General features: G+C 40.6%; 2 protein-coding genes across 2 annotated transcripts; both read left to right on the top strand.

Annotated features, from left to right (window-relative positions):
* Positions 1-253: 253 nt before the first annotated feature.
* Positions 254-7,747, top strand: agxta (alanine--glyoxylate and serine--pyruvate aminotransferase a). Its single transcript, XM_066709137.1, has 11 exons — positions 254-634; positions 1,803-1,995; positions 2,327-2,391; positions 3,907-4,007; positions 4,240-4,310; positions 4,698-4,782; positions 5,550-5,645; positions 6,166-6,235; positions 6,744-6,839; positions 7,097-7,225; positions 7,335-7,747. The coding sequence occupies exons 1-11, from the start codon at positions 365-367 to the stop codon at positions 7,440-7,442; spliced, it is 1,284 nt and encodes a 427-aa protein (XP_066565234.1). The 5' UTR covers positions 254-364; the 3' UTR covers positions 7,443-7,747.
* A 1,539-nt stretch (positions 7,748-9,286) lies between these two features.
* dtymk (deoxythymidylate kinase (thymidylate kinase)) lies at positions 9,287-12,445 on the top strand. The gene is made up of 5 exons (XM_066709136.1): positions 9,287-9,503; positions 9,805-9,913; positions 10,235-10,325; positions 11,101-11,298; positions 11,912-12,445. Exons 1-5 carry the CDS (start codon positions 9,371-9,373, stop codon positions 12,020-12,022), a joined length of 642 nt encoding a protein of 213 aa, XP_066565233.1. The 5' UTR covers positions 9,287-9,370; the 3' UTR covers positions 12,023-12,445.
* The last annotated feature ends 201 nt before the right edge of the window (positions 12,446-12,646 follow it).

The raw sequence follows: 12,646 nt of genomic DNA, 5'->3' as shown, positions 1-12,646 counted from the left end.
AATGCAAGAAGAGAGTATAACTTTTTTATTCTGGCAAAAACAGGTTTTATTAATAGTAGTGCAGTTAACTGGTATATTTGTAAAAGGGTGGGTCGCAAGTTGGGTGGTGGCAGATACTTAAGGAATATTCTTTCCCCCATTGTATTTATCCCCAAGATAATTAAATAAGTGATTTTTTTTAGTTTTTGTTTGTGGTTTAGTTGTTTGCTCCTTAAGTAATGTAATTCTTTTTTTTTTTTTTTTTTTTTTTTGGATGGTGAAACACTACGATCGATACGCTCGAGGTCAGAGACCAGTTTGTTTTAAAATCAACTGCAAATTGGACATTTAAAGACACTGTCCTCCGACCTTTGTGGGAGCGATCATGCACAGGTCCGTGTTTTGCAGAGGTGCGCTCCTGGCACAGCAGGTGGCTGTGGAGAGCTCCGTGCCCAGCAGGATTTCATCCAGTCTGCTGCCCCGCCGCCACCGCGCCATGTCCTCGCTGTCCGTCCCGCCACCTGCCTGCTTGCTGCGGCCTCTCGGGGCTCCCAACCGCTACCTGTTTGGCCCGGGACCCTCCAACGTGCCCCCCCGAGTCCTGGCTGCAGGTGGCAGACCTATAATCGGTCATATGCACAAGGAAATGTTTGAGGTAAATGATCTGGAGCGCTGCAAGAGAACTGACACATTTACTTCAGATCATGTATGGGTTGTATTTTGCGATATTATGTTTTAGTTTAGAAACCAAATTAAAAAATATATATATATATATATATATATATATATATATATATATATATATATATATATATATATATATATATATATATATTCTATGACTTTTTATTATGTAGGGTAATACTTTATAATTGACCCTGCGTAATAGATCAAATTAAATACATTTATTTTATTGCATTTTAAGGAATATTTAGATACCAAGTTGTATTAACACTGAAGTAGAAACTTAAAATGTCCAAAAATACTCTGGCACAAAACATGTGTATTTGCAAAGTATTGCAGTGCTCAACTGCGCCCCTGTCGCCGAATATCGATTATTTGATTACTATTTATTGTGACAATTTATTTTATTTCATTCTAGAAGTAGCTTTAAATGTGCTGTATTTTAACTGAATGTCGGAAATCTCAGATGCATTTAAATATAGCATTTAAAGATCTCATAAGGTATAATCAGGTATAAAAATAAACATACAAACGGGGTATTAAAGCATAGCCTACAGATTGCTTGCAGGGTAAACTGGTTTATAATGAGGTGGTTTGAGGGAATGTGTTTCCTATTTGAAAATAATTTAAAATAAACTTGTTTTGGCACCTGTGGTTAAAAACGTACGGATTGCACGCATTCTAGCACAGGTGAAATTGTCCTTCTGCATGGGTGCTATGAGGCCCTGGGGCAGCCTTAGGGATTGTTCTGCTGCAAGACTGGAAACCTGAGTGCAGTGTGGTCCAAAATGGCACATTGTAGTATGTAAAATGTACTTTCTTATCTTCTTGCTGCTGTATGATATAATTATACTGCCTGGAGGTTGTGGTTGTGGTTCCCCAGAGGTTTATTTTCTCCTATACCAATCTGCCATCCTATAGGAGTTTTTGTTTTTCTGTCTCCCGTGCCTAATAGTTTATTTTAGTTTTGCTGATTTAATAATTTGTAGTTTACTTTATTTGTTTTACATCTTTGTTTTTAACCTGAAAAGAGTTCTGTGGCTACTCAGCGAAGGGCGCTATACTACATAAAAGTGTATTGAAATTGATGATGTTGTTGCAGCAATATTGACGTGGCAGTGTTGCTGTGTTTGTTGTAGATCATGGACGACATCAAGAAAGGAATCCAGTACGCATTCCAGACACAGAACACGCTAACCATGGCCATCAGCGGCTCCGGTCACTGTGCCATGGAGGCGGCCATCTTCAATGCTGTGGAGCCCGGAGAGGCCGTCCTCATCGCTGTCAATGGCATCTGGGGAGAGCGGGCAGCTGACATCGCTGAGAGAATAGGTAGGAAGCTTTGAGAAAACCTATCCTGGGCAACAGCTGCTGCACCAACACCAGTTGTCAATCCTCTGGCAAGCTGTGGATGGCAAATGGTTCTGAAGGTGCATTGGCAGCGCAATGGCCATGGTCAAAGGTGAAGGTGTAATTGTAGACCTTGCCAAATGTATTAATAATAATTAATAATAATAATAATAATAATATTATTATTATTATTATTATTATTATTATTATTATTATTATTGATTAGGATAAGTAGAGAAGGGAAAAATGTAATTGTTTTTGTTGGATTTTCTAACATGCTTCAATTACAATTTGTTTTCTCTCAATGCAACAGGTGCAGATGTTAAGAGGCTTGTTAAATCTCCTGGGGAGCACTTCCCTCTTCAAGAAATCGAGCAGGTAACTTTTTAATGAGCACAGAATATATACATATATACAGAACTGTGCAAAAGTTTTAGGCAGGTGTGAAAAAATGTTGTAAAGTAAGAATGCTTTCAAAAATAGACATGTTAATAGATTATATTTATCAATGAAAAAATTGCTAAGTGAGTTAACAGAAGAAAAATCTAAATCAAATCCATATTAAGAGACCACTTAACATTGATTTCTGAACTTGGCGTGGTCTCCTAATTTTTTCCAGAGCGGTGTATATATATATATATATATATACACACCGATCATCCATAACATTATGACCACCTGCCTAATATTGTGTAGGTCCCAAAACAGCCCTGACCTGTTGAAGCATTGGACTCCACTAGACCTTTGAAGGTGTGCTGTGGTATCTGGCACCAAGACATTAGCAGCAGATCCTTCAAGTCCTGTAAGTTGCGAGGTGAGGCCTCCATGGATCGGACTTGTTTTTCCAGCACATCCCACAGATGCTCGATTGGATTGAGATCTGGGGAATTTGGAGGCCAAGTCAACACCTTGAACTCGTGATTCATCAGACCAGGCCATCTTCTTCCATTGCTCCATGGTCCAGTTCTGATGCTCACATGCCCATTGTAGGCGCTTTCAGCAGTGGACAGGGGTCAGCATGGGCACCCTGACTGGTCTGCGGCTATGCAGCCCTATACGCAATAAACTGCGATCTATCAGAACCAGCATTAACTTTTTCAGCAATTTGAGCTACAGTAGCTCGTCTGTTGGATCGGACCACACGGGCCAGCCTACACTCCCCACATGCATCAATGCGCCTTGGCCGCCCATGAATCTGTCGCCGGTTCACCGCTTTTCCTTCCTTGGACCACTTTTGATAAGTACTGACCACTGCAGACCGGGAACACCCCACAAGAGCTGCGGTTTTGGAGATGCTCGGACCCAGTCATCTAGCCATCACAATTTGGCCCTTGTCAAAGTCACTCAGATCCTTACGCTTGCCCATTTTTCCTGCTTCTAACACATCAACTTTGAGGACAAAATGTTCACTTGCTGCCTAATATATCCCCCCCACTGACAGGTGCCATGATAACGAGATTATCAGTGTTATTCACTTCACCTGTCAGTGGTCATAATGTTATGGCTGATCGGTCTATATATACTGTATATAAGTACAAGATCAAAGAGTGCACATAAATTGGAGATCATCTCCAGTCTATGTCACTTTCCTAATGTGACTTTGGGATAACTAGTTTCCCCTCAAGATATTTAAAGCAGACAGCTCTCCATTCCTTTGATTTGTTGAATTGCTATCTTCTGTCATCCCAATATCCAGCCCTGCAGGTCCCCCTTGTCTGGCTTCAAGGAGCTTCCCAGCATCTTATTTCTCCCAAAGGACATCAATCAGTCTGCACACAACTGACTTCCTCTACATTGCTTATTGCAGCTTAGTGGTGGGTCTTTCTTCAGACACACTCTGAATAAGCATGCATTTACAAATCCTAAAATAAATGATTGACTGTCCCCCTGCAGGCTATGTCCCAGTACAAGCCCGTGCTCTTCTTCATCACTCACGGGGAGTCTTCTTCTGGGCTAGTGCATCCCATGGATGGGATCGGAGAAGTGTGCCACAAGTAAGTGTGTCTTTGAGAGAGAGAGCCTGCCTGGATTCCTGAGTGAGATTCCCATGAACTGGTTTTCCAAGTTAACTGACTCTCACTGTATTTAAGGGGCTTAACAGTGTAGAACAGTCCATCAGACATTAATCAATATAACACAAGTCATTTTTGCCCAACATGTAACTTACTCTAGCTTTTAAGTTATTTGGTGACCGTTCTTTAAAAGGAAATCTGTTTTCTCTTTCAGGCATAATTGTTTGCTTTTAGTCGATTCTGTGGCATCTCTGGGTGGTGCCCCACTCTACATGGACAAACAAGGTAAGCCACTATGACTGGCCATTACATACACAAGCATTCACTGCCCAACTGTCTGTCAGGTAATCACTATATCACAATGTCCACTTTGTCATGGACACCTCATTCAATATTTAATACCATAATCCTTTACAAATTACCATGCCTAATATAATACTATTATGTTGTTGGTATACAGTCCCCCAGTAGTGTGTTTTAGATGGTAATCCGTGAAGCAGTCAATGGTAAAACTAGTGAATTCTAGCAGGTTGCCAGACGTGCCAGTTATGGTTTGGTTTTAAGGATCTGACCCAATTCCAAAGGTGTCCGTTTGGATCAGTGTCCCTCAACTTTATCTGTATACGCTTTCTTCATTTGGTAGTCAAAAACAGTGGCTTACTGTGTTCATAGGCATTGACATCCTCTACACCGGCTCCCAGAAGGCACTGAACTCCCCCCCTGGGACAGCACCCATCTCCTTCAGTGAGAGGGCAAGGTGAGAGAGAGAGAGAGAGAGAGAGAGAGAGAGAGAGAGAGAGAGAGAGAGGGAGGTGCTGAGGTCCTTTACATTTAATTTACTTTCCCACGAGTGTGAGAGTCCTTTTTTCAGCCAGCCAGTCGCTGAGGCATGACCATTGCAAACCCTAACAAAATGCATATTCTCTGGGTTAGGCTGTTAGATTGTGTATGTTTTATATTTTTAAAAGATGTGTTACAAAGAAATTTCAAAGAGTAGAGGTTACCTCGTATTGTAGATATCTTACTGCTCAACAGCAACAACAAAATGTTAGGACTGTGTCTGTCCTGATGCTGTCAAAATATGCTTTGTGACTGGTAGATCTGATCTACTGTGATTTTACACCAAATGTGTTATCACAAATCATAAACCGACCTTTTAAAATGGTCGTTGTTCTACTGTGAAATGCCATAGTTTTCAGAAAGTAAGTTCTTCAAAATATTTCAGTTATACTGTGGGACTTTGAAACGCTCCCATGAGAGCACATTTCTATGTGAGGAGGCCTCAGGGTTGACTGCTGCCAAAGAATCTTGTTTGAGTGAATCCCATAGCATACATCAGATTGTCACTCTCACATCCTGTTTGGTGGCATTCATGTGGGGTCAGACCAAGTGCTTTTAAGATCTTACAAAATTACACAAACAGAATTCAAATGTACTTACAAATAGTGTGTAGATATTATATTTGCAAGATTGATATTTGCAAGTCACAGCCTGACATTTCCCTTCTATTCATCTGTCATTTAGCAAGAAGATCTTCAGCCGAAAAACAAAGCCAGTCTCCTTCCTCCTGGACATGGGCTGGCTGGCTAATTACTGGGGCTGCGATGGAAAACCCAGAGTGTAAGGCTTCTTCAAACCAGCAAGGCATTTTCTCCAGTTCGATTGTCTTGCTACTCCTTCCTAGATAGATATCGGCACACCTACTGACTGTTCTAGCTAAACCAACTCCCGAGAATGTGAAATGTGAAGTTTAAGATGCGCAAGAAGAGACGTGCTTAGCAGAAGTACATCAGGGTTTCAGCAACTTGAAATGTCTTCATTCTGGTTCAGTTTCCATTGATAATATCCCTCAGAGGGCACTTTTGCTGTAGAAAGAGTCTCTTTGCTCAGAGCTGGAACACAGCAGCTGAAACTCATGGAACTCACATAATGGAGGAAGACGATTTCAAATATTGACATCAATATACTCCAAATCTCAGAAAAGATGGCAGCGTGAAATGTGACTATGATTGCTGAATGGATTGAATGCATTACTCGAGAGTCGTGGAGTCGAGAGTAGTGGAGGAATATTCATTTTTAGTGCCACTGAATCCCTTGTTTATTCACTACAATTTAAGATGCTCTCCCCACTTCTCTATAGGTACCATCACACAGGGCCCATCTCAGCATTCTTCTCTCTAAGGGAGAGTCTGGCCATCTTGACAGAACAGGTGAGGGACCACTGAACACTTAAGAACTCCAGACATTTTATCTAGAAGTTTAATCTTGTCTGGAATTTCTTTATTTTTTGGACACTGAATGCTAAAATAACACACCATGAATCAAAACATACACATAAGTGCTGGGAATTAATTCTGTAATAGTGCTTCTCCAGGAAGTCCACTGCGTATTCAGAACAGACTGCTGATTGGTTACTATTCACTGCAGGCACCAGAGTGAAGTTCTGAATCCTTAAAATAAAATTAAGATTACATTACATAAAATTAAGATTAAGATATGTACATGAATGGCTCATTTTCTCCTAAAGTGACAGATTAAAATGCACTTTGCTATTTGTTTTGAAATGAAATGCATACACAGAGCAGCAATTTGGTATAATATTATTCTGGGTGATGTGTTGATGAGTCAGCTGTTAGTGTTGGCTGCATGTGTAGGCTGCCCCCTTGTGGCCCCTGTAAAGTCCATACACTCTTAGTTTCAGCATCTCTTCTTCCTCAGGGCCTGGAGAACTCATGGAGGAACCACCAGGAAGTGGCAGAGTACCTGTACAAAGGGCTGGAAAACCTTGGTCTAAAGCTCTTTGTACAAGACAAGGTGAGGTCCATGGAATAGAAATCACCTGTACATTGAGGGACCTTCAAAACACATAGAATCATTTAACTATTGGAAAAAATTGATCTACAAATCTCTGATAACAAAAGTCTTATAAATATTCACGCATAGGTAAGAAATAATCAGCAAAACATATTCAGTCATGGGGTGCTGTTTGAATCTCATACAGAGTCTCCGTATTCATGGGTTTTAGAGATATGCTTCAAAAACGTTCTGATTGTGTTGTGTGTGTGTTCCAGCGCATGAGGCTCCCAACGGTGACCACCATTGCTGTGCCCCAGGGGTACGACTGGAAGGAGATCACAACCTACGTTATGAAACACCACAGCATGGAGATCACCGGGGGGTTGGGGCCCTCTGTGGGCAAGGTAGGGATTCGGTAGATTTGAACTGGATGAGCATGGTTGGGATGGGGTGGAGAGGAGACATATACTCTAAAACTCAGTGCTGCTAACCCCTTTGTGTTGTGTGCTGCAGGTGCTGCGTGTGGGGCTGATGGGATATAACTGCAGCAAGAGCAACGCAGACCTAGTGCTCCAGGCCTTGGGAGACGCACTCAAACACTGTCACAAGAGCAAGGTGTAGAGAGAGGAGACTGCCGGGACTCCCACAGACACACGCTATCCGAACAGGGGGAGTAGCTGCAGAGGGACTTGCGGCCACCTCTGAGGGCATCTGTATTTCTCTAAGAAACGACAGAAGAGACCAACTTGATGGATGCTTGTGAAATAAAACTGCAGGATTACACGTAGACAAAATGAAAACCTTAACTGTTCCTGTTCCTCCTTAATTTCAGCCCACTTGGGTCTTAAGGAGACAAAGTCCACCTGAAATGGACTTCTGTATTGTAAAGGAAATTGAAAAAATAAAGACATGCTGAAATTGTGTAAGCCTTTGTTTTGTGTTTGTGTTCTTAAACATATTCCAAAATCCTTCCGCAGCAGACCAGACCTGGGCCAAATATCACTGTATTCCACATTTTATTTGTAAATACCAACTTTTCCAACTCTATATTTAAATGTATGCAAGTTATTTGAAAAAGAATACATATATAGGCCCTAGTCAATGATTTTTTCAATAAGTAAAGAATAACCAACAACTAAAACCTAATCACTCTAAATGTATAATTATGTACTAAGTCTTGCAATTACCACATTATGGTTGAGGAAGATTTCAAATGAGGAGCAGTTTAAATAAATGGGTTAACTTTAACATCAAAATCAGACATGGGAATAAATATTACCTTGCATAGCAAAATGTGTCAAATACAAGTCTGACCTTATATTATATATTGTGGTTACATATATTTAAATATTTAAACTATTATTTGTATACAGTAAAATAGCAGTTTAATTAGTAAAGCAATTACACTGATTGATGCAAATAAATACAAATGCAACTGACTTATTGTAGAGCTTATTTATGGACATTAGTTTTCCATTTTTTAGTATTGCGTTTGAAACTGATTATTTCTTTCACTTTCATTGCAAGTGGCTATTGCACTTCATGAACATCAGATATTTAAATGTTAAATCATTCATTGAGCATCTATCTGACCTAAAGGTCCTGCCAGCCACACTGAAACGGAAAAATAAATATCTGTAAAAGCTTTAACCTTTTATCAAGGCTAATAGTAAAACAAAGTGGTTTAGCTCTGTTCACTGATTTAATGACCTGTGTTGGAAGAAGTGAACTGAACAGGTTTATCATTGTCATTGTTAGAAACCACAATTAGTTTGTTGGAACAGCAGGTTATATCTCCAGCAATCACTGCTCCTCCATCATGCAATCTTTCTTCTACCAGAAAGTACTTTTGACAAATCCAAAGGCATCTGCAAGCACTGCAGACAGCAAGTTGGTTGGTCTAGCTAAAACAACTTCAAGCCTTCATGTCCATCTGAGGATACGTGTTTGGACGACCACCGTTCATTACAAAAAAAATTAAAAATAAATCAACAATGTTATTGTTACTTCTACAAAACGCGCCATAACTTTAAGGATACGTCACACGTAGAGGGGAAATGACGTCTGACGTTACCGTAAAATCAAGAATAGGTGGAACGTAATGTTTTGAAAGTAAGCCATGTTTATAGGTGAATCGAACAATTTAATTTAATTAATACTGATTTGAATATGTATGCTAAAAAGTATGTATAGTTATATGGACGTTGACTTAATGTATCACCAGTTTAAGCGTTGGTAAGCATGCATGTGCTTTTGTAGTGCTGTAACCTTATCTAATGTGGTTTTAATTTCAACCCCCCCCCTCACATCCCCTGCGTATTAAATTAAACTGAAAACGTACTCATTGTTACAACTAACAAAACCTTTGGAAACTGGCAGTTTTCAAAAATAAATAAATGGATTGCTTTTCCCATTGCTTTAAGAATAAAGGGTCGACGAATACTCGCGCGCTTATTACACTACATATACGGCACCAGCAGCAGCCTATTCAACATGGTAGCACGGTTTGGTCATATTTAGTTAACTCCAGTGAGCAATATCTGTTTTACATGATGTCTTGTCGAAGAGGAGCTCTGATTGTGTTGGAAGGGGTCGACCGGGCTGGCAAAACCACGCAATGCAAAAAATTGGTACAGGCGCTGCAGCAGAGTGGTCGAAAAGCCGAAATGATCCGATTTCCTGGTAACTGTCCTGTTTCCCTTCCTTTCAGAGGATGCATTATCCGGACAGTCATGCGAAAATACATGCTCTGTGCCAAACGTGACCATGCAACCGTCTGTATTAAACTGTGCTTTAATTCCCGTGGTTTCTGCAAAACATGCACGTTTTATTATAATGTGTGTTAAATGACAGTATAAACTGTAAGGATTATGAATGTATCGTCAGTGCTTTCATGATGTGTTAATTAATTAATAGTAATTTAATTTGCTTGGCGTGCTTTGAAAGTGCATTTGAAAACGGGTAGTTTCCCCTTCTTGTTCAGACAGGACGACCAAGATCGGCCAGCTGATCAATGCATACCTGGAGAAGTCCAGCGAGCTGGAGGACCACACTGTGCATCTTCTCTTCTCTGCCAATCGCTGGGAGCTTGTGTAAGACACCCTTTTGTATGTCTTATTGTTCTCTCAGTGGAGTTCCTCCCCATTCCCTGTAGGAAACAAACACACAAAAATGTAATTGGAAACATCTCCACAAGCATGTGTGGATCTGAATTATTAGTGCATCATGCAAATGCTTGCAACTGATCTGCACTCATTAAACAGGAGTGAATGATGGGTCATTAAAATCAATAAAAGAAACCAGTTCCTTGACCTAGCAAATCATCTGAGAGATCTCAGTTACAGCTGGTATGATTGATTAACAGAGACTTGAGTTATGAGTGTATGAGATCTGCCTCTCTGTGCTCTCCCCAGGCCCCTGATGAAACAGAAGCTGGAGCAGGGAGTCAGTCTGGTGGTGGACCGGTACGCCTTCTCTGGAGTGGCTTTTACCAGCGCCAAGCCCGTACGTTCACTCTGGAGATCCCCTCCAGTCATGTCTCTCTCAGTGCAGTACTTGATGGGACCTCCATCACTTTGCGGTGTAGCTAGCTAGGTAGCAAGGGCTATAAAATTAGAAAGGGAAGTGGGATTAAATACAATAGGGACATTATTAGTTGAAAAGGAACTTGCCTCATTGGCAGTGCAATGTGTAATGCTGTCAGTACTGTCAGTTTGTTTCCCATAACTGATTCTTAAAATATCACTTGTCTTTACCGTGTTTACATGAAAATCAGCCTTAATCATACATTTGACTATTATCTTACTGTAACAGGGAGTGGAGGACACAGAGGTCTCAGGATTAGCAATCAGGCATTTTTATTCAGGAGTTTATTGTATAAATGAAGAACAGCCAAAAATAAATCAAGTATATCCCCCTTTAAACTCCCAGGGAGGAGTAATAAACTAACAAAACAAACTATAAAAATGAAGGCAAATTAAACTAAAGCTGGCTTGTGGTACTAGTGCTTAGCCATGTAATAATAATTGACTGTGTATTGCATTATATGTTATGTTATTCAATAGCATAATACATGTGCAGGAGAAAAGAGTCCATGTGTGCACATGCGCAGTATGCTCCTTCAAGTTTTCAAAAAGTGTGTGTACATGACAATCACTTTGTTAGCTTACGGAATTTAATTTCTAGGTGCATTTGTATGACTTTTGATATTCTGAATTATGGTCATAGTAAACACACTGTGAATGTCTTTGTGTTTCTGTGCAAATTTGTGTGCACACAGGGCTTCAATCTGGACTGGTGTCAGAAGCCAGATGTGGGGCTGCCCAAACCAGACCTGGTGCTGTACCTGCAGCTTAGTCCAGCTGAGGCAGCTCGGCGGGGGGAGTTCGGGGCTGAACGGTATGAAAACAGCGACTTCCAGAAGAGCGTACAGCACCGCTTTCAGCAGCTCATGAAGGACCCCTCCCTTAACTGGCAGGTGAGCAGTTTGCAGTTGTCATCACCAGTTAGCAATGGTCAGAATTCAATTGAGAAGTGGGTTTTGTCCCATCAAAGAGCTTTCCAACAGATTCTCTGATCAACCCCATCCTAACTCCTGTATCCTCTATTCTGAGGGTTCACCAAACAGCTTGAAAGGAGAAATATCCCAGACACTAAATTGAATTGTTTATATAACAAGTTTATATACTCTTGTGTTAGTAGGAGTGTATACATCAATTTAGTGACTGTGCTAGTTCCCCCTTAAACATTCATCCTACTCCAAATATCTTCCCCAAAGATGTTGAAAGTTAGAACAATTAAGATGCTTACACGTTACTTCCTGTTAATTCATCACCAATAACTCAATAATACTGTTACAGTGTAGATAAGAAACGGCTATACAGACAAAGCAATTGTCACATCTCCTATCTTAGCTATTGCAGCTAAGAAGTTTTATTAAAAAAATACATTTAGAAACTTATGTTCCATGTATGCTTTGATATATTCCATAAAATGTTTAGTTTATTGTATATTCAGTAAATCGCAGTACACAGACGTTGGTAATGTCAAAATGGTTTTGTACTCACCATGGCCGGCTCTTTTTCCTGCAGGTCATCGATGCCGCTAAAGAAATCGAGGATTTGCACATGGAAATCATGAGACACACCGAGAAAGCCATTGACAGTGCTGCAGACAAACCCATCATGGAACTGTGGAAGTGAGGCTGTTCCACTGCTGGCACAGCATGTACACTGTGCTTTGGCACATTGTGGAGATCAGGCTACTGGAGTCAGCCTAGGATGAGAGCAGCTCACTGATAACTGAACCTATTGCTTTATCCCACTTGTATACGCGTAGTAATGTGAATCCGTATATCCAAAAGCACAGTCCAGCACGGTTATCCAAAACCAATTATTTTGGTTCTCTCTCTCTCGCACACTACCATCTCCGCTGCACTCTCAGGTTCTCCACATCAGGAAGCTAAAATCCACTTCCTGTTTTAATGAGGAGGAGTCAGTTATCAAGCACCTGGGTCACCCGAGTCACGCCAGAGCATCACAGCGTGGTCTCTCATCGCACCACCCATCACCATCACAATTGTTTTTAAAGATGTTCCCATCTAAATAAAGTTTCCATGTAAACGAGGAGTGTGTCTGTGTCTTAGACTATGTAGCAGTGTTTCCAAGTTTGTCTTTGTTGTTATTTTTAATTGATCACCTAGTTGAAATATATCCTGGAATCTTGCAATGTCATTGCTGAAGGCTACAAATTATAGCAGGCACTAGCTAAACATTCAGTATAATACAGTAGACACTAAAACTGGATCCACTGGAAAAATCTCCAAA

Source organism: Amia ocellicauda, chromosome 7 (genome assembly GCF_036373705.1).
Source record: "Amia ocellicauda isolate fAmiCal2 chromosome 7, fAmiCal2.hap1, whole genome shotgun sequence".
NCBI classification, from domain to species: Eukaryota; Metazoa; Chordata; class Actinopteri; order Amiiformes; family Amiidae; genus Amia; species Amia ocellicauda.
Note: the sequence above shows the minus strand (reverse complement) of the source record. Positions and strands in the feature narration are given on the sequence as shown.

What these genes read in the sequence shown, in the direction of transcription:
- dtymk (XM_066709136.1), top strand. Translation starts at nt 9,371, where the DNA reads ATGATGTCTTGTCGAAGAGGAGCTCTGATTGTGTTGGAAGGGGTCGAC. An exon ending in CTTTTACCAGCGCCAAGCCC is followed by an intron (nt 10,326 to 11,100) that starts GTACGTTCACTC and finishes GTGTGCACACAG; the next exon opens with GGCTTCAATCTGGACTGGTG. An exon ending in ACCCCTCCCTTAACTGGCAG is followed by an intron (nt 11,299 to 11,911) that starts GTGAGCAGTTTG and finishes TTTTTCCTGCAG; the next exon opens with GTCATCGATGCCGCTAAAGA.
- agxta (XM_066709137.1), top strand. Translation starts at nt 365, where the DNA reads ATGCACAGGTCCGTGTTTTGCAGAGGTGCGCTCCTGGCACAGCAGGTG. An exon ending in ACTCTACATGGACAAACAAG is followed by an intron (nt 4,311 to 4,697) that starts GTAAGCCACTAT and finishes CTGTGTTCATAG; the next exon opens with GCATTGACATCCTCTACACC. An exon ending in TCCTTCAGTGAGAGGGCAAG is followed by an intron (nt 4,783 to 5,549) that starts GTGAGAGAGAGA and finishes TCTGTCATTTAG; the next exon opens with CAAGAAGATCTTCAGCCGAA.